Source organism: Sceloporus undulatus, chromosome 1 (genome assembly GCF_019175285.1).
Source record: "Sceloporus undulatus isolate JIND9_A2432 ecotype Alabama chromosome 1, SceUnd_v1.1, whole genome shotgun sequence".
In the NCBI taxonomy this organism is placed as follows: domain Eukaryota; kingdom Metazoa; phylum Chordata; class Lepidosauria; order Squamata; family Phrynosomatidae; genus Sceloporus; species Sceloporus undulatus.
Window position 1 is genome coordinate 139,615,754 of NC_056522.1, and position 22,609 is coordinate 139,638,362.

The 22,609-nt window shown below is 38.6% G+C and overlaps 1 protein-coding gene across 2 annotated transcripts in view; it reads right to left on the bottom strand.

Moving 5' to 3' along the window:
* CSMD1 (CUB and Sushi multiple domains 1) overlaps positions 1-22,609 on the bottom strand; it is a 1,231,469-nt gene that overhangs the window by 198,649 nt on the left and 1,010,211 nt on the right. For both annotated transcript variants that reach the window (XM_042480556.1, XM_042480547.1), the window contains exons 27-30: positions 17,402-17,593; positions 13,243-13,381; positions 9,859-10,046; positions 4,338-4,532 (exon numbers count right to left, since the gene is read on the bottom strand). In XM_042480556.1, the coding sequence (XP_042336490.1) occupies positions 4,338-4,532; positions 9,859-10,046; positions 13,243-13,381; positions 17,402-17,593 (714 nt within the window). The remainder of the gene's footprint in view (positions 1-4,337; positions 4,533-9,858; positions 10,047-13,242; positions 13,382-17,401; positions 17,594-22,609) is intronic.

Sequence of the window (22,609 nt, forward strand, 5' to 3'; positions counted from 1 at the left end):
CACAGTGCTGTAATGTAAATGGGTGAGCCAGTGTGATAACAGTGGCTTGAATGCTGGGCTAAGACTAAGACCAGGGTTCAGATCCACATTAAGCCAAGGAAACATCATGGTTGACCTTGGCCAAGTCACACTCTCTGTCTTACAGGAAAACAATGGCAAACCCCCATTTGAATAAATATTGCCAAGAAAACACATTAGGGTCACCATAGGTTGGAAATGACTGGGAAGGTGCACAACCACAAAAACAGCAACAACAACAAACAAATCTTATAAATGCAAAGATTTGCACATTTAGCATGTTATGCATACTTCTGGTCATCAGTTCTCAACAAGGCAATCAAAATGATCATCCAATTAAAACAGTTATTCTGTTAGGAAATACTAAGATGCTAGATAACTTTACTTAAAAAGAAATGACTATAAGGCACATGTTCAGAATTTGAAAGTGGACCTCTCTCTCTCTCTCTCTCTCTCTCTCTCTCTCTCTCTGTCTTTCCCCATCTTTCAAAACAGAGTCATCCACTGAACTTAATTGACAGAAGTATCATAGTAAACAAAGTAAATAATTTCCTCATATAATTTATAATTAATTTATGGAGTTATTTACCACAAGATGTGATGGTGACATTTAGTTTATATGTTGTTCTTTGTTTTTAAAATAGATTAGTTAGATTTGAGGAAGATGGTCATGTCAATAATTATTAACTTTAATAATAAAGAATTGAATGTCCATATCCAGGATACTTCTCACTGTCACATGTTAAGGACTAATTACACAGTGCAGCTAATTCTAACATGTTCTTTTTGTGTAATGCACAGCTGTACCTGTCTGGTAAAAGTTGGCACCATGCAAGACTAGCTGCATCTTTGCTCTTTATCAAGAGAGGAGATCCTTGCAGAGGGTAATATTTCAGTGGCAAACCCTAAAACTCAATTATGCTTCCTCCTGCTCCCTCTAGTTTTACCTCTTCACATGAGGTGCTGGGAGGTTGCATACAACATATAATGATGGCATTGCTGCTTGGTAGACTGCTTATCTGTATATATAAGGAAAGTATGGGGGGGAAGGTATGACTAAATATATCACAGCCTCTCAGAGGACAATCAAAAGACACCACTTGGGGCCAAATGAGATGAAATACTGGAGGATCTGTGAGTGAATTCCCTACTGTTTACATCCAGGCTACTGCTATTATTGGTGTTGCTGCTGCTGTTGTTCAAACAGAACTACTTATATCTCCAGCAGATATCAGCAATGAGGGTGACAGAGATCAATGAGATGTCATGGAAAAAATTAAATATCCCTACAGGGCTACTTCCTTGACCTCTTTCAAAACACAGATCTGGCTCCTACATACTATTAATTTTTTTTTTTAATGAAACATAGACCTACGGCTGTTCAGAATTACAGCTGCACAAATGGCTTAATTGGGCACCACTTAGCTTCATTTTGTTCCCATTGCCCTGCAAAAATAAAAATACAAACTCTTGTTTGTATGAAGAACTTGTCTTTGAACGAATGTGCATATTTTTTTTGTCCTCAAAAGCTGAAACTCATTGTATCCTAAGGGATTTGAGATCACAAAAGGCTTTGTGCATGGAGAAGGTGGTAAAAACACTCCTAGATTTTTCTCCAACAGCACTAAGAAAATAATCATTTAAGCTGAAATCTACAACACAGTTCACACTACTGTCATAACTGTGAAAGTAACATCCTGACACATAATGGTGTGCCAGACAGCAATTTATATGCAGTAGGATTGCTGTGGCAATATGTATAATGTGTGCTAATGCCATACTGGAGAGGCCTTTGGAAGTGTTTTTTACAGAGGAGATCCCAGTTGCAGTTATTTGGATCCAAGATTATCTACACATCCTTCAAATTCCTAATTAGTCTCTATAAAGGTTTGTAATATGTCCCATACCATGACGTGACTATCTTTCTGATTCAAGCAAGGTTTCCAAAAATGTACTATTCCATCAATACTTCTTCTACAGATTTGTTTACTAATCTGCTTTCAAAACTGACTTAGAAATGACTACTGAGCTATACATATATGACTAGAAAGATATGCCTATCTTCACAGTTATATATGCAAATCAAGACAACAGTATTTATTGCAGAACACCACTTAGTCAGATTGAAAATAAGAAAGTTTTTTTTAATCTAAGCTTTTAATTCACTTGTCTGAAGCACAGAAATATAGTTGTTAGTGGTGTGTGTATGTTTCTTCAAGTTACTTGTCAATTTATGGTGATCCCCATAGATTTCATAGGGTTTTCTGAGGCAAGCAATAGTCTGGGGTGGTTTGCCAGGTCTCTTCTGGGAAATAAAACTTACTGCACCTAGTATTCCTCGATGGTCTTCCATCCTAACCAATATTGGTTTCCAAGTTCAGATGGGATCTGAAGCTTTTAGAGTATTTAGAACTCTTAGCAATAGATATCTATCTTAGCAATAGATGTCTAGAGATATCTATCATTTGTCAGATATCTTTCATCTAGACAAGGCTCAATTCCTGAACTGAACCTGGTTGTGTCACTCTCCTGCTGAAAAGTTATGTTTATGAGTGGGAAGCAAGTAAGGGGAGAGCTATTTTTGCCCTGCCTTCCCTGGATAAATCTAAGTCTCTGGAGCACATTGCTGTATATCTCTGTGTTTGTGCATCCACAGTACCTGCTGAAGAACAGGGAGTCAAAGAAAATCAGTCCTGTCTATTCATGGAAACCTCGACTGGTTCAAAGCACCTTTCAAACTTCTGAGGAAATCTGACTGGATAAAATTGGTAGTGCATTTCCCTTTGCACTTTAAATGTCAACTCATTCAAAATCCAAAACCTTTCATTGAAAAAATATCAAGAATAATCATAGTTCAAGAATTGCAAATTAGCTCCATATTTCATATATTACTTTTGTGAAGTAATTTATTCCTATTCTGGAGACTGCTAGACCCGATTTTCAACTTTTTCTATATGAAATGACCAATCAAAACATAAATAAATCACACAATGAAGTTATCTGCCACCTGTAAGAAATTGGGTTGTGTTCTCTTATTAAAAAGAAAAAGGATAGCTGTACTATTTATTCCGAAAAATGAGACCCCATTCTTTTCATGAAACAGATTTTTGTCACATTTGGGCACATTCGGTGATTTGTGTCTACATAGGGACCCCTTTGAGTATGGAGTGTATCAAGTGCATAGAGAAGGGTATTCTCTTGTCAACTCCCCCCCCCCCAAAAAAAAATTCCCATTGCCCAGCAGCTGTGATGCTCCAGCATGGGCTGGTGCTGCTCCTTCCTACCAGAAGAAAGATCCCAACTTTGCCTAATTGTGAGGAAGGCAATTAAGCACATTAAAATCTGGATGTTCTGAGCTCCTTAGGAAAGAAAAAGTGGCTGTAGTCCATTCCTAAGGAGCTCACCTAATGCCACCCCCCCCCCTGCAATTGAGTTGAGACCTCCCGATCCTTTATGGCTGAGTGTCCTTCCCAACTGAGAAGTGACAGCAGCTGAGGCCACTCCCAAGGCTTGGCAACTGCTGGGCCATATGAAGATGTGGAACTGTACCTGTAGAGCTGCACATATGAGTTGGAACTTAGCCTTTATATTATTCTGTTTCTGTTCTTTTATAAATGGCATCTCAAACTTTGGAAATACTAGATTATAAATGTGGTCTTGTTCATGGTTAATAGCAATAGTAATAGCACTTACATTTCTATACACTTTATAGCGGTAAGCACTCTCTAAGCAATTTACAATGTGTTATCCAATTGCCCTCAACAAGCTGGGTACTCATTTTGCATACTCATTTTGCATCCTATGAAAGGATGGAAGGTTGGGTCAACTTGGAACATTGCTGGATTAAAACTCACAATGTTTTGGCCACAGTACTGGCATTAAACCACTATGCCACCAGGGCTCCAGGTTGCTTAAGGTTCCACAAAAGCAAATCTTGTGTATTTTTGCACATCTGTAGATATAACTGTGTAAAGAAGATTCCTGGTTTCTACTGGTTGCTGACCAGAAGGATTTTGCTGCAGGTTGTGTGTACACTGAAAACTTCAATAAATTTTGCCATCCAAGACCTTGGGAAAATTTCACAAAGCCATCTCTGCCATCACTTCTCTCAGTTTCCTGCCAGTCCCAGTTCCAAATTCCCATTGCAGCTTAACTGTTCCTACAATAGCTGTCCCTCTTGTACTAGCTAACATATCAGGAAATGGGAACTATGAACCATATAAATGTTCAAGGAGTCTTTCAACTGCATTTTGAATAAAATTTTGAAACATGCTGAGGCAAAAAAAAAGAAAAATAATCTTTTCAGATCCAGTACATACCATTACAAGATGGTAAAACTCTGTTCCATGCAGGTTTTCCATCAACACCGATCACACAAGTGATAGTGGAAGGGTCAATAATTTTGTATCCAGAATCACACTGATAAGTGATACTTGATCCAAGTTTAAAGTCTGCTCCAATTCTTGTTCCATTCATTATGTTGCCAGGGTCAAAACATGCTTCTCGTGGTTTTTCTGATTAAAAAGAGAAACAATTCAGTTCAGGGACACCACTCCACAAGCACTCAAAGAATAAAATGTAGGAATTAGGCTGATATAATAATAATTGCTTTCCACCACATTACTATTATCACTTCCTCAAATACTGGCAACGTGAAAATGCATGTGAAGAGGAAAGGACTGTTCTTCCAGCATTCAACCCAGAGATGACATTACACCAACCCCTTGGAATTCCATTTTGAAGTCTTGTGAGATTTTGCGGTCTCATGGTACTTCCTAGTCTCATGACAGGAGATGTTCCATGGGCATATGTAAGATCAAGATATCATTTTAGAAGCCCCCTTTGCTTCAGTATGGCGAAGCCTACTCACCTTCCTTTCACAGTAGTATGGGCTTATGCAAGTCATCTGGTGTGGAGATGAGCAGGATTTTGAGGGATCATTACTGACTGACTTTTTGCAATAGCATTTTTTTCACCTACTCCACATCATTGCTTACTTGATATGACTATTTCTTTGTGTCACATCTGGCATGATGTTGGGTCTAGGAGTAAGGGAACACAGGTATGTATGCCGAGGCAATATTTTGGTAAAGTTTTGCTGTCATTGCCCACCAACAATTAACCAGTAAGTTTGAGGTGTAGGCAATGTATCTGATAGGCTTTTCTCTTTTATAAACTTGAGGGAGTAAGGCCAAGAGCCAAATCTGCTTGCATTCCAACTAGACCATGATAAACTTGCCACAGACATTATTCTGGCATGGGCTTATGTCTCTTCTTCTGAGTCATGTATTTCGAGTTTCACCAATCCCACATTTAATGTGATTCATTGCCAACTGGGTTGATTTTCAACAAAAATATGGGGCACATTTGAATTCAATAGTTATCTTGCATCTTCCTTCTATGGCTGGGGGAGTGTTGGCACAAAAAGATAGGAAGGGATCTTTACTAATGAGACCACTACCATTAAAAGTACTATTAAAATTAAAAGTTGGGTGTCTGAAGCAATCCTGCCATTTGTCTGCCCAACAGACCAACAGGGACCCAATGCACACAAAAACTGTTTCTCACACTGTCCCAGTGGCTTCAAAATGCAGCACAGAATGGTAATGCATGACTTGCACGATTCTTCTGAGAAGAAGGTGAGGGATAGTTTATCACATGCAAGGGCTCCCGTCATGCTCTTGTCACCCAAATGTCACCTGGTGGGATTGTGCCTGGCGCTGTTAAAGAGGAACATTTCCGTTTTCGTCATGGAAGCGTTCTCGTAATTGTTAGGAAAAGGGACCTTTTTAATTGAATTGATGAATTGTTATTTTAGAGAACTAATAGGAATGTCACTTAATTCAGTATTAGTGCTTTAATGATTGTATTTTGTATTATTGTATCATTTTGATTGATGCAATCCCGCCTCGATCCTTGGGAGAGGTGGGAAATAAAAATAAACTTTATTATTATTATTGATTTGATCTGTTATTTAAAAAGCGCCTTTTTTCTAACAACTACGCTGATGCTTCCATGATGAAAACAGGAGGTTCCCATCGCAGTTTGGTGACGTTTGGGCGACAGGAGCCCTCGCGTGTGATAAACTCCATAGAAATATGGAAGCTACGCAAGCTACTTTGGTACCTGAACTGTGAGTTTGCAAATTGAAGCAAGGAAAGAGGAAAGATGTGCAGCAGAATCCTGGATGACCTTTACATACTATGTAGCACTGTAATATGTTACTGTGTAGTGGATTCCAGCCAGATCACACACATACACACACACACACACACACACACACACACACACACTGTGAATGTCACTGAAACCCCACTTATTGTTAAATAGCCACTGAGATTGATGGGAGTCCATTCTCTTGTTGATCAACAAGTGGCTGCCTGATGTTCTCACTCCCTCTCATAAGGGATCTCCTGTGCAACAGGATGAAGCAAGACTGCTGTCAGGCAAGCATTTCTCAATCAAAAGGGGAATGGACCCACATTGATCCCAGTGGCTGTGTAATGCTAAGTGAGGTTTCAGTGACTTTCACAGTCCATGTGTAACGGTAAAGGTAGTCCCTTGACATGAATGTCTAATTGTAACTAACTGTAGGGAGTGGTGCTCATCTCTGTTTCTAAGCCAAAGAGCCAGTGTTATCCAAGGACTGCTCTGGTGGTCATGTGGCCAGCATGACTGCACCAAACACTGTTACCTTCACACAGAAGTGGTATCTATTTATCTACTTGGATTTGCATGCTTTCCAACATTCCCTATGTAGACCATAGTTTAGTTTAGCCCCTAGTTTAGAGGCTACATAAGGGTCACCAATACATAGCAGTAACAAATGCATAACTGTAAGTTACATATTCATCTGCCCAACAGATTTCAGCTAAAGTGAATTTGTATAACAAGGTACCATTCAGGTAACTTTAAGCATGTTTCAAGGGTTTTGCATCATATTTAAATAAAACTATAAAGAAACATTTCTTTAGATTATTTTTTCAATGTTATACTGATAAAGCAATTATTTGAAGCACAGATGCTTTGGCTTTGTTCCCTTCCACTTCCTTTCTTTGCTTACATTGCTCATGTATATTGGGACAACTGGGAGGGGGGATTACAAAGAAACAGGTCTAGCATCTTTCCTGCAGAGAGGGGAAAAAGCCTTTATAATTTAGATGCAAATCTGAGCAAAGAAAAAGAGCCAATGAGACAAGAGAAATCTGTGTGTTCACTATAAATTTATAGAGAAATAATGCAAAAGATATTATGCAAATGCATATTTTCTTACTGGCCAGGGTCGACTTTCTGATAAAATAGAAAGATTCTCATTTTATATCTCTTTGAGAAATGAACAACATGTATGCAAATCAGTCTTGATATAACCTATACCCAAACTGTGTGCAATTGGTGTGTATTAGATAGACATACACTGTTTTTTTTCTATTTAACTTGTCTGAGACATTCCATTTCAGAAATTCCTTCAACAACAGCACACACCCCCCCCTTTAAGTTAGCACAAAAATGATGTAGGAATGAACCATATAAACAAACTTAAAGGAAGCATTCTTTACTGAAGCGTACATATTTCCAAAATTTCAGTCCCCCCGCACCTTAAGTTAATATTAAAATATATGAAAAACAATATGGAAGATGGTACAAAATGCTGCAAAAGGAAAGGGAAACCAAAGAAAACCTTCCCATTTCCACTGGTGGGAACATCTACTGGATTTAACTGCTATTTGTTGGCCCCTCATATCAAAGAGAGGAGCCCTTCCATCCACAGAATGGCAAGTCTTGATTCCAACCAAGGTATCAAAAATGTATTCCATCAAAAAGTAAGCAGTAAGTATAAACAGATAGTTTAATTTGATTCACAATCTCTGCAGCTCAGAAATAAAATAGTGCTTGTGTAATGAATGCCCAGATAGTTTGTAGGTACAGGAATCTACAGGAAGAGAAGGAAATGGGAGCTTAGAAAAGATGAGGAACTTAAAATATATAGGGAGCTTAGATGAATCTACAGACAGGGAAGATGGGAGTTTAGAACAGATGAGTGGCCCATGCTTCTTTCTGCCTCTACTACTATTTGCTCTGTTTGATATTAAATATCTTGAAGTTAGCTTTGTGATTCACTGCACTCAAATCAGATCCTTTTCTTAATGCAGTGCTTTCCTGTCCTATACCTAACTTCTTCATTAGTTTCTATCTGGATTAGGGAACTTTGAGCTTTCAGAAGTTTAACTCCATCAGCTTAACCCAGGATAGCCACTGCCAGGAATAATGAGAACTATAGCACAATAACACCTTGAAGATTCTGCTTCACTGACCTATATGACATTTCTGACCCCAATGAGCTGATTTGTTCTGCCTGTTTAATAATTAAAGCTCAGTGATTATATGCAACAACATTTGAATATCTTTTGTTCAGTCTAACTGTAATTGTAGATACTGTGGAAATATAATAGAATGTATGAACATTTCTTGTTGAGTCTCCAATTAAATTAGTGTAAAATTTACCAGAAGGCTATGTTTTGTAATTGGTTTGAAAGAGGGCCCCATCAATCTGAAATGTATGTGTGTGTGTCAACTGACTTCAAGTCAACGTTGGCTCATGGCTACCCTGTGAATAAGACACCTCCAAGTTCCTCTATCCTCAACCACTCTGCTCAGGACCTGCAGGCTCAGAGCTGTGGCCTCCGTCACTGAGTCTATCCATCTGGTATATGGTCTTTCTCTCTTTCTACTGACTTCCACCTTTCGTAGCATTATTATCTTTTCTAGTGAGTCCTGCCTTCTCATGATATAACCAAAGTATAACTGGCTCAATTTAGTTATCTTGGCTTCCAGGAAGAGTTCAAGTTTGATGTTCTAAGACTCATTTGTTTGCCTTTTTGGCCATCCATAGTATTTTCAGCTCTTCTCCAGCACATGTCAAATGAGTTTAATTCAGGTCTATCTGCTTTCTTGGACTGACTGCGGACTGTTCAGCTCTCACACGCATACATGGTGATGGGAGATACAATGGCCTGGATGATACTAACTTTGGTGTTCAGTTTTATAACTTTGCACTTTAAAATCTTTTCTAGCTGCCCTTCCCAATTGTAGTCTTCTGTTGTTGTTGTTTTTAACTGCAATCCCTGTTCTGATCAATGTTTCAGCCATTATTTTGCTTAAATATTTCAGTTCCCTCAGTAACTCTAGTGCTAATCATCCAATCTGCCATTGAAACATCCATGCCATCAGAATGACAAAGTCACTGCTGTGGACAATTGGCTGACTCCCCACTGAAAGCAAGGCAAACAATTGCCAAACCTAATTACAGAAACGTATAAACTAGTTCTGAATTAGAAACTAGAGAAATGGAATCAAAACAGTGAGGAGTAAACAAAATGAAGATTTTATTGTTATCATTTTTTTTATTTGTACCCCAGTTTTCCCTTCTGGTTTTTACTAACTGGTAGGAAAGAATTTCAATAGAAGCTGTATGGACATGTTTTGTAGTTTGTGTAAATACCTTTCCACCACAAACTTGCAAAATACAATCACACAATCCAAAAGATCTGACTACAAATGATAATGATGATGATTGATGATGATATTTGGATATAATGTGAATAACTCTTGTGATGATGGCCATCCTGATGATCTTGTTACAGAAGGGTGGCATGCATGAGGGAGTGACACCACAGGTATTCTAAAACCACAGAGGATTCTGAAGTAAATGAAACCAACTGTATATATTTATCACTAGTTTTGTCATCAAAACAGTCTTTGATTATATGTCAGCTATAAACAAAGAAGGAAAGTTGACTGTGTTTTCATTTTATGTGATTATACATATTATATTAAATTTACCTTTATATTCAATGGCAAATCCTGACATGCCAACGGAAGCATCACTACGAAATGCCAGAAAAAGGCTATTGCCACTACTCTCTATTCTTTCAGGTGCCTGGGAGCCTTGAAAACTGCCAATTAGAGGGCTGTTGGAATCTTCTCCTTCATAAATATGCAAAAAATCATAACTGGGTTCCATGTTGAAACTGAAAAAGAAGACCAAGAAAATAAAATGTCTCTGTTTGGGGGGAAAAAAGAAAATGTTAATGACATCAGTGTTCCATCACTATTTATCTTTTTTAATATTTGTGATGTGTCTTAAAGGCTCCTTTTATCCTACATCCTGAAATACTGATATATTGTAAAATTTAACTTATTATTCTGAAATTTATTTCCAAATGCCACACTATCATGTATTTATTATTTGTTTGCTTTCTGCTTTTCTGCCCCTTCCTTAATATGTGTTAAAGGATGATTTTGAATACATTCAAACTTCTAATGTCCTCAGTTATTTTTGGATATATAAGAAAAGAGGAGCAAAATAATTCCAGGTGTTGCATATGCTAAATCCAATTACATTTATTTCAAAAAGAGTATAGAAAAGTGCCGGGCAGAGATTGTTCCTCCTGTGTATTTTCTGGACTAGATTTGCAGATACTATGTGTGTGTTTCTGAGTGTTCACAAGTCAGGAATCAGATTACATCCATCAGGCGAAGCATCTGGGGAATGCCAAAGAGATCTGATAAGAATCCCCAGATGATTCATTTGATGGGCATACATTTCTTTATAAGTTTAGCTATAGCTTTTAGCTATTATCTTAAATTTGTATTTTTAGCCATCAGTATATTTTCACTACCCAGATATAGTATTTTGCTACCACTGTAATCATCATACCTTCATCCTCCAGATTCCTGAGATTTCTTTTTTTATAAGGTATTGAAGAATATTCTGTTAGAAAGTTCTACTGCATTCTCTAGACCAAAGCCTTCTCATATATAATTTGAAGTGCCAAACTACAAAGCCCAGGATTAGACATAAGGAGACATAAGCCTCAATAAAACATCTCTTTGGCATGAATACCTAAATGCAGACATACACCACAACAGTCCTAAGGAATCACCAAGCAGAATAGCAACATAGTACAACACATGTCAGTCACTGAGTGCCACTGCACAATGCACAATACATGATGTACAACCATAATGGAAAATATAGGATGCAGAACTGCAATGCATAATCATAAAGTAAAGTATAGGATGCCTAACCTTAATGCAAAATACACAACTTGAAAAGAAGGCATAGGCAAACACATGCTGTCTGTGTAACTCTGCTTTTGTTGCTATCCAGAGAATATGGAAATACACCACTGCTCAATGGTGACTTTTTGGCCTTGCAAGCATAGTTTGACTTACACATGACTATGTCCCTAATCAAATTCTGCCCATAATGTTTAAGCTGATATTAAACTTCTTCTAACTGTATCAGATATACTGCATATCATAATAAAAAGTTACAGTTGTGTTCATGTCCTGTTGGTGGTTTCCTAGAGGCAGTGGTTGGACACTGTGTGAACAGAATATTGGACTAGATAGATCCATGCTCTGATTCAGTAGGCCTTTTCTTATCTTCCCATGTTCCCAAGTAGTATAAATTCCTTAAAAAAAACCCCAAAAACCAAACCTCCCTTTCTCTGTATAAAAATGTTTAAAGCACCCCTCCCTACCCCCCCCACCCCACGTTATTTGATTTTAAGGAAAGCTACAGCACAGGATGAAGCCTCAGGAGAAGAGCTGTAGAAATCATGAGGCTCAGTGCCTTTTGTAAACACAGGGGACTGTCTAGCTCCCAAACTATTTGTTTATCAGATGTAGCACAATAAAATGAGGGAAACTCAAAATAGTAGAAACTAATACTTATGATAAAAAAGGTCCTATACTTTGTGAACACAGAAAACAGACTTTAGAGCAGGAAAGGATACAGCATTCAGATTTTATGTCTAGGAAAAAAATACATGGTTTTGTGAACTAGATCATAGAATCATAGAGTTAGAAGAGAACACAAGGGCCATACAGTCCAACCCCCTGCCATGCAGGAACTCTTCATCAAAGCATCCCTGACAGAAGGCCATCCAGCCTCTGTTTAAAGACCTCTAAAGAAGGAGACTCCACCACTCTTCCAGGGAGAGTGTTCCCCTGTTGAACAGCCCTAACTGTCAATAAGTTCCTCCTAATGTTGAGGTGGAATCACTTTTCCTGTTCCAGGCCCTATTCACTGGAGCAGTAGAAAACATGCTTTCTCCCTCTTCAATATGACATTCCTTCAAATATTTAAACAGGGCTGTCATATAATCTCTGAACTTTCTCTTCTCCAGGCTAAGCCTCCCCAGCTCCCTAAGTTGTTCCTCATAGGGCATAGTTTCCAGAGTCTTCATCATTTTAGTCACCCTCTTTTGGGCACACTTCAGTTTCTCAACATCCTTTTTGAATTGTGGTGCTCAGAAATGGACACAGTATTCTAGGTGGGGCCTGACCAAGTTGTGTCAATGATAGAACAGGCAGGACTTAGTGCAAGTCATACCACCCCCTTTTTTCCATGCTTTGTTTCATCCTTTATGCTTTGATACCAAGCATAAAAAGAGTACAAACTGCAAAGTTCACCTATCTGTTCAATGCACAAAATGCAGTTAAATTCCACACTGCACTAGAAAAATACCTGCAAAGTATACAACTTAGTTCTCGGCACAGTTCTCCCCCCCCCCCTGCAATGTTAACTATCTGCAAATAGCTGTAGTTTAAAGTGCCTTCTTATGTCTGATTGGATGTACAAGCCAGAAAGGGAGCCTCCACATTGGCTTAGACCAATGGACCTGAGGTTTTTCCACTGTTTAACTAAAGTGGACCTTTATGTTCAAAGAGAATGCTTTTGAAAACCAGACTCTGGAAAGAAACCATAGAGAATGGCAACAGTGCTTGAATCACAAGAGAGAGGAATAACCAATAAAAGAAATCCACAATCTGTGACCTCTATTCCACAGTTGTCTTCTTCTAGGCTTCTACAAAACAGTGTCTGCTTAAGTGAGGAGATGCAGTACCAAAGAGAAGGGGGACAGAGCCTCCTTTGAACTATCCTGTCATTCAACCAATGGCCACTGCTGGAATCTGACCACTACTGGAATCAGGAATCAATGTATCCTTGATACTGTGCAAGGTTTTTAAAAGTTATCACTTGCTTTAATGTAATCATGAAGCAATGATACAAAATGTGTCAAATCAGGCCACAGCCAGACAAAAGTAATTAGAGATGCTATGAACTGATAAACAATGTGAATTTTAAACATGGTTTTTAAAAAAGCAAAAGCAAGCACGTGCTGTAAAAGAAAGTCCTGGTTATAGAAATGTTACCTTTTGAATATCAAGGCAATGACAAAATCAGGGTTTACTTTTATTCTCCAGTCACATTCCTTCCCAGGAGGATAAGGCTGTGGGTAGTTTGGTGACAAAATAACACCTGCTGGGCCTGAAAGGTTTCCACCACATGCAGCTGTCACAAAAGGCAGAGGAGGGAAGAGAAAAAGAAAAGTGATCACAATGATTCCTAACAATCACTAAATTAATCTGGGATCAATGTTGTTAATCCTTTCTGGCATCTCATTTTCATTTAATTCTCAAGTCAAGTCCAGGAAGAATGAAATCCAGATGTATAAAGGCATTTTATAGATACTGATACAGATACAGTATCAATATCTACTGTCAAGCATAAACAGTCCCCCCTCACAAATGTATACACAGAACATCTAAATCTCCAAACAAAATGCCACTATACAATGTATGAATTCTTATTTATTTGTAATACTAATAATACTAACAATAATAGAATTCAAAGATATAGCTGTGTTAGTCTGTAGAATCAGTATATAGAGAGATCTTGTAGCACCTTTGAGACTAACTTAAAGTGTAATAACACACTCTATAGATGGTTCTTTCTCTTTCATCAGGCTTTTAGAGAGCTGGAGGTGTTGGATAACATTGAAACCTCTTTTGTTTATCTTAGTTTGTTTCAAAACTTGGGACTGAATTGTGCATATTCTTATTCTTATTTGAAAGAAAGAAGTTGTCAGCATGAGCTTTCGTAGACTTCAGTTTACTTCCTCCAAAAGCATCTGAGGAAGTAGACTGAAGTCTATGAAAGCTCATGCTGACAACTTCTTCCTTTCAAATAATAATAATAACAATAATAATAACAATAACAATATGCACAATTCAGTCCCAAGTTTGGAAACAACCTATGATGAACAAAAGAAGTTCAGTGTTGTCCAACACCTCCAGCTCTCTAAAAGTCTGATGAAAGAGAAAGAACCATCTATAAAATGTGCTATACACAGGTATACAAAAGGAAAGACTGGTGTTGGCTAAAATGGGGCAGAATGTGAAGAAGAGTTGTCAAATGTGTTTAGGAGTATCGTAAGTGCAGTTAGTCCTAATCTCTTCCATTAATTGCGTGTGGATATAGCCTCTCAAGGTACAGGTGTAGATGTAAGTATCACAGAGCAAACATTCAATCATCATACAATTGTAGAAAAGTTCACTTTAGCATAGCTCAATAATGTATTTGGATACTCTCCAACAAAATGCATTCCACTTCCCTGCTTTGGCACAAGGAAAGAATAACATTTTACTTGATTATGAAAGATACTATCCAATACAAATATCTTGGCACTAATAGGGAAAACAATTGCATAATTCCTTGCCAGCAGGTAGGCAAGTAAATCTGAAACCATGCACTCAAAATTAGGGTTCTTGTTAACAGTGGTACTGAACACCTATAATTCTCCTAAGGTAACAATAGTAATCAACCCAGGTGGGTTGTTTTCTTTAAAAATAAACCATGGTAACCACATTGCTCTTCCATAGATTTTACTCTAGTGAAGACACACAATCTTCCCACATTTTTTAATGACTTAGCCTGAGGTAAAACACAAAAACTGTTCTCTGGGAAGTTATAAAATGTAAATGCAGCTAAGGAAAAAAAACCACCCTAAAATAAAATAAACAAACCTGAATGGCTGTTTGACAATGCTCAGAATGCTAGTAAGAAGAGCTATTAAATCTCAACCATCCTCAGTTTACAAGAGTATTACTTTTTGAGAATGTTGAACACTGCATTTTATCATGTTTTTTATAGAACCTTTGAGGCTTCCAGTTGTGCTACACACATAAGACACAGAAGATTTCAGACTGCAAAACCCACAAGGTCAGTTTTCATAGTAAAATATGCTGATGCTACTCCACCATAAAGACTCCATACATCAACATTTCTATTAATAACCAAATTAAGCCAAAATAAACCATAACAACAGCAACAAGAACAAAAAGGGAAACAAAATAGTCTAACTGATGGGAGACTTTCAGTATCCAGCCCTTGCCTAAAGGCCAAAACGAATGTGATGCTTAATTGCTCCCATTGGCTCTAGTGGAGACTTCCTTTCAAATGCAAATAGTAGCTTTTGACACTGAGTGGTAATTTTTATCACCCTTATTACAGGGAAGACAAGAGTTAAATGTCTCCTCTTCACCTTCCTGCAGTCAGCTCAGTCTACTCAGGGCTGCTGCTTACTCCACACACACACACACACACACACACACGTAATGTTAATTACAAGCACTTAGCAATTAAAATTGCCATTTAGTTTGACCCTAAGTGTTGCTTCTTCTGCTGACAAGTGAATACCAACCAAACAAGGCTCCAACTTTTTCAAGCAAGGATGCAGCAGAAATGCAAATGTCCTCCGTCCATTTTAAATTCCAGGCAGAAAAAGGCCCAATATTAGCTTCTTCCCACACAGGACAATGGTTGTTTAACAAAATAGCTGGTCCTAGCGGCTCTGACAAATTTTTTAGTGGTGGGGAATCTTGTGTGTCTATTTTACTAGAAAGGGGAATGCCGCTGTCATACCATCTGTGCTTTTTTTATATAAGCAATAGTAATTGCAAATATGTTGTTGAAAAACTGCTGACCAATTAATTTGACTAAATGTAACTTTTTTAAAAAATCTAACAAATGAGCCCGTTAAACATCTCAGCCCATTATAAACGACATTTTCCCATCACAATTTGCTTATGGAATTTATGCATTCAGACACATAGAATTACAAGGAAAATCTGGTGCACTTAGGGCACTGGTGTCTTCTGTTAGTCCACACACACACATGATAGCTCCAGTTTGGGGGTGAACTAGATACCTACATTGTTAATCATGCAAATCTGTTCACCCTAGGTCTTGAGGTTTTACTAAAATAATAGGATGAATCCAATGTTAGCCCCACATAGAGTAGTCCCACTGAAATCAATGAGCCCTAAAGTAGTTTTAACTTATCAGTTGTAGTCATTTCAATAGATCTACTCTAGGTGGAACTAACACTTAATTTAGCCTGAGCCCTATGCTGCTATTTTATGCAATACTCTGGGGAATGCAAGGCTGTTTCCAAGTAGATTTGAGTTTAAAAACACAAATAAGGAGCTCACACTGGTTTGGGTACAGTAATGTTTCTCATACAAAGAACGGCTGCCAGGAACACCCGGCAGCTGCGTTGCCGCTGGCAGGAGCGCTGGCAATGTGGGGCCTCGGCGCGCCCCAGAATGCAGTGCAGGGCGGCCGAGGCTTGGATTGGATGCTGGAAGGGCAAGAGATGGGATTTCCAGGGTGGCCGCTCTAGCCGGCTGGGAAATCCTCTATGGTCACTCGAGTGGGTCCTCCAAGGCAGCTGATTGGTGCTGCCAGGAAGGGGGAGGAGAGAATGAGCTTGGCCCCGCCCCGGACTTAAACTATATAAGGCTGTGCAGAGAGAGGTCTGGGGCAGTTCGCGCTCAGCAACCCACCCACCCTCCCTTGAGTTGCTGTTGCTGTCACAACCAGGGGCGGCAGCATAGGCCAGGATCTGGGATGGTTGGTCTCCAGGGCTGCGGAGCACTGGAGCTTAGGGACCTAGGTACGCTGAGCGGTTACGTATGGCCATTGCGGGGGCCATTACGTTTTTATGCAGCCCAGTGACAAGGGGCTGCAGGAAATACGGATAAGCGATTGGTTGCTATCCGGTGGTATATAGCCCCTTGGTCTTCCCGACGGCAGGCCTGGTGGCAGGCCTTGGGTATCGAACAACCGGGGTGTTGGTCGATTGTGCCAGATCCTGACCTCATGCTATGGGCCAACCCTATGCTGTTTTATTGCTGCTTGCAATTAATAAAGTTGTGGCCTTTTTCTCCAAGATATGCTTCTGTGATTATTATGGCGGCGCCCCCATACAAGGCAAAGGGTAGCATCACCCTGAATGATTAATCTGATTCAGACAGTGTAGTTTTATTATTATTTACAGTTTCTTTTTCAGGAGGGATTGTATATATTTGTATTATTACTCTTGCTGTATATCTGTATTATTTTAATTGTTGGAAGATGCTTTGTTTCTTTCAAATAAGTGGTATATAAATAAAAGTTTTATTTATTATTTTTATTATAATGCATCTTTAGCTTAAACCCAGAATGGTGCCCAACTTTTCATCTTAATACCTATACATGTGGGTGCATCAGGCTGCCAAAAGAAGCGATTATTCAGCTGAACGCAAGTAATTTTATCTTGCCCTTGGAGCTGATATCCTGGGTCACACTGGAAGGTGATTGTGTCTCCAGGCTCTCTGCTGTCTCCATATCTGCTGCCGTTTTGTGGGGTCCCAGGATCATTGCAAGTTGATGCAACGGATGCTGAAAATAAATAATGGAAGCAGAAAAAGGAAAAGTTACATATGCACGCTCTGAGTGTAGCAGACTTTGTATGGCCTTACACAATTTGTAACACAAGCATTTTCCCAGGTATATTACTATATGTTGGTAATCAAAGTAGTTTCTATGGTTGTTTATTTATCTTGGAAACTGTTAACTGTGGTACATCAAATTTCTGGAGGTGAGAAGAGGACATATGACAAACTTAAACCACTCCTTTAAGCTGTGACTGATAGGCAATGCAGTGAGGATACAACTGTTAGATGTGTTTTATATATATATTTCTTTTTTCCCTGCATAGTATTTTCAAATTAGAGGGAACTTTGTAATAATTATTAATAATTACAACAACAGTATAATGAATATTATAATTATGTGCAGAACCAATATTTACACTAATCATATACTTTATCTAATCCAGCATCAACCAAATGTCATTCAGGGTAGACATACAATATACAAATAAGTTGTTATAACCACAAAACGCTAAAGAAAAAGAGGGAAGGATTGAGACATAGTGGTATCAAAATGTATTATTTTTATTGTAGATACACCCTCTGTGTCTCAATCCTTCCCTCTTTTCCTTTACCGTTTTGTAAAAATAATGCATTTTGACACAACTATAAGTGCTGTTGCTCAATCCTATGGAAACGGGGGTGTGTTTTACAAGGTTTTTAGCCTTTTCTGCCACAGAAAGCTGACACCTCACAAAACTACAAATCCAAGAATTCTGTAGGATGGAACCATAACAGTTAAAGTGGTGTCAAACTGCATTGTTTCTGCAGTTTAGATGCACCCAGAGAGATAGAGGAAGAGGAAAAGAGAGAGCCTTTTCCATCAAAGCTAGCATAACATTTTTCCCTTCTGTTCTCCAAAAACAATAATTGAGAAAATAATAATAAACTGTCAGAAGGAGTCCAAATGTACATCTCCAGAAAAAGAAATTATTTCTCTCTTTCAAGCACGATGGATTATTATTCTAGTACTTATCTGCTGGACTGGCACATGGCACCATGCGTAGCAATATTTCTCAAGACTTACCATAAGCCTTTGGTGGGTGGATGCTTAGGAAACGCAAGAAATCTTAGCCTGGGAAAATGTCTGGTTAAACTGGTAGCAATTACTACAGAGACTAGGCTAGTGATTTAAAGAAATAGCCTAAGAACTGAAAAGGGCACTCAGTATCATACACTAAACTGTCCAGTTAATGGACATAGAAGAGCTGGTTTTGACTCAAACAGCGCTGAAGTAGCACAGAAATTTCTGTATTTTCCAAGTGGTCTGTAAGATATAGATAGATAGATAGATAGATAGATAGATAGATAGATAGATAGATAGATAGACAGACAGATAGACAGACAGAGACAGACAGACAGACTATGGATGTAAAATATACAGTGCACCCGCTCCATACACGGGTGCACCATACACGGCTTCCACTTTACACGGAAGCCATGCTGCAATTAAATGAATGGGCTGTGTGCCTATGGCGCATGTGGTCCACGCTGCTGCAAGCACAAACCCCATTCAAAAGAATGAGACTTGTGCTTATGTGGGATTTGCCTTACGCGGGGGGGGGGGTGTGTGTGTGTCCGAAACAGATCCCCGCATAAGGAGAGGCTCCACTGTATATATATTTAAAAATATATTGCTTTAAAATAGTTGACAAACATGTTTACCTATTGATAGGAAACCACAAGGAGAAAAAATGTGAAAAGATAAGAATATGTGCAGTTTGAGATATATTCTGTACAAAATTCACACATAGGTCTTTTGCACAGAGAATAGGATTTCTGTGCATAAAATATTTATTTGCAGAAATATTGGCTGCAATTCAATCAGGCAGTTACAAACGATTAACCACTGCACTTAAGTAGTTACACAGTGGCTTCCAAACAAGTTCTCACATCCTGAGGAGGAAGTTGCCACTATAGTGAAGCCGGGAGGAACACACTCATCCTTCTCCTTTACCATGGCAGTGGCCTCCACCTCTGCAGAGAAATCTGCCCTTCTGCTTCATCACAGCTGCAACCTCCTCCTCCTGAACAGGAAGCCACAAGGGAGGGGCATACTCATCCTTTCTCACCCCGCAGTGGGAGGATGGCACTATTGTGTGTCACCTTTATTCTGATGCCTTATCTGGTATGAGCATCACCCTTCACACCTCCTAGTGACACTATCGGAAATGAGATGTATATGAAACCTCCCATTCTCATCATAACGAACAAGTGAACAAGCTTTCTACTTAGTTTACATACATCAATAAATATCACCACTTGTGCTATCACATGCGCATCATACACAGACATGCAAATGTAGAGTTAATCAGTGAAACTTCGTTAATTTATCTTATCAACCACGTTCCTCATAATGCTACTGCCAATTGTACTCACAATTTTGAATTATTACTGAATCATTACAATTACTGTTGTGCTGGACTGACACTTCATTGATTAACACACTCTTGTTATTATACCTGTTCATGACCTCATCACCAATGTGTGAAAGCTTTATCCAATTTGACCATTAGTGAAACAGAATTACAATTATGAAATCAACTTTTTAATAATTCCTGTGAACAGTCAGACATTATTTGCTATATAGTGAATAAAGTATTCAGACCTTCATAACTGAAAGTATAGAATCTTTCAAATAATTTCTCTTCATTGGCACTCAAATTGTGGTACATTTTCTAACCATTTAACATAACAATGCAGAAGTGATGGATGCTTAAAGCTTTAAAGAGGACCCTATTATTCAGAAGTCAAGGATAAAGTATGGGTGAGTGGGAAATTTCACGATGCAATGTTATTAAAATATTTTCATAAAAACTGGAAAACTAGACTGCAGCATTAGTTCAAGATAACACTTTATATTTATTTGATTTATATCCCTTTTTATCTCAATTATGAGGTTCAAGGTAGCTCACAGTATGAATGAATTAAAAAAACAACCACACAGCAATTCAGTTAACAATAAGAAGTTACTACATATACTGATGTATAAGTTTTATAAAACGACAACCAATTGATCCAAAAATTGTTTTAACCATGGCTCAATGCTGGAAACAGATGGTGACAATGATAGCTGGATGAGCATTGTGCTCCTTACCACAGAGCTTACTGTCTAAGCCTCATGAGGCTTAGCAGTCTCTATGCAAAGTGAGGTTTATACAGTAAGCCCTTATTAAAAATGGCTGCAGCCGCTCTGCTGCTCTACCTCAATTATCCAAAATAGTGGGCACGCCACATTCTTTGGGCTCCCCCATGTTGCTGTTGCACACTGTCCAGGCCAAAAAAGAAGATGAGTAAGGTAGAAATATAGGAAATCATCAGTGCTGACATGATGGAGGGTACCTTAATATGCATTTCAAGTCTCCTCTAGTTGGTGGAATTCAAAACATCGTGCCCACCAAATGTGTCCCTCACCCCAATGCTTTGGTCTCAGGGAAGAGCTTTTTTCAACCAGGTAGCAATCCAGGAGATGTGGAATAGGTGTTTACCTTCTGTATTCCTATCTCTCTTTTCAAATTACCTTGCCTAGCTGGATCTTTAGGGTGTCAGGAAAAACTAGATAGTACCATTGTGGAGACTACAATTCATTCTTTTTCTTGACCAGATAAAGTTTGGGGGGGGGGAGAGTCCATGGAGGCTGGAGTGGTTGACAGCCACAGAAACAGCCAAAGTTGTGGGACTGGATTTTTCTCATCCCGGATTAAAATAATCTCAACACAATCAATGAATACCAGGTGCTGTAGGCTATATTTCTGAGGAAGGAACTGGCACACCACCTCTGAATATTCCTTGCTTAAGAATATGCTATGAAATTCATGGGGTTGCCATAACGTGACAAGCAACTTAAAGACACAATGTGTGTGAGGCCAATGTAGTAGGTTCATAAACATATGAACTAATTCTACTAAATAGCTGGACGCAAAACATTTAGGACCTCAAGATGATCACAAGTAGTTTAAACTAGGCCTGGGTACACAATTAGAAGTTGTCCAATGGTAAAAAAGAAGAAGATAAAACACACTAAATCTACTACTATCTGAACAAAAACACAAGCAAAACTCACTCAGTTTTCCCCATTCCATTTAGCCAATCCCTTATTTAGCTCCTTACCACATTTAGCACAGACTTTTATTTTATTGGGTGACCATCAGACTGGATGGTGGGGCTGCTGCCACTTACCATTGTTTGTGCCCAGTTATATTTCTTGGGTCCATGTGGATTGCAAGGACAGGTTAACTTTTTAAAAAAAAACCTCTAAAATAAAAGAAAACCTACAATAAAGAGGGACAAAATGCTCCATGTTGGGGACTCCAGTGCTAAACCTTGTTGTTGTGCACCTTCAACTGATTTCCAGTATTTATTTAGTTATTTATTAGACTTATAGTCCATCTTTTTTTTTTTCAAATTGGCATTCAAGGTGGTTAAATAAAATCCCATTAAAACATTAATTTATGAAAGTTAATGAAGAATTAAATCCCAATATTGTCAAAAACATGATTAAGGCAGATAAAACACTTATTTAAGATATCATTACAATAAAAGATTTAAAAAATATAGCACACCACTGACAAACACAAACACACACACACTATAGCTCTTTAATTAAAATAAAAAGAAGACTTACAGCACCCCTATCTTTTCATGGAAAGATTTTTTGAGAGTGGGTTTGCCTTTGCTTTCTTCCAAGGCTGAGAGAGTGTGACTTGCCCACTCACACAGTAAGTTTCCATGGCTGATCAGGGATTTGAACAATAGTCTCCAGAGCTGTAGTGCAATAGCAAAAGCAAGTGCATTTCTATATCGCTTATCAGTACACTTAAGCACTCCCTAAGTGGTTTACAATGTATAATCTGATTGCCCCCAACAATCTGGGTACTCATTTTAGCAACCTTGGAAGGATGCACGGCTCAATCAACCCTGAGCCCCTGGCTGGTATTGAACTCACAACCTTGTAGTTTGTGAGCGAATCGCTGCAGTACAGGCA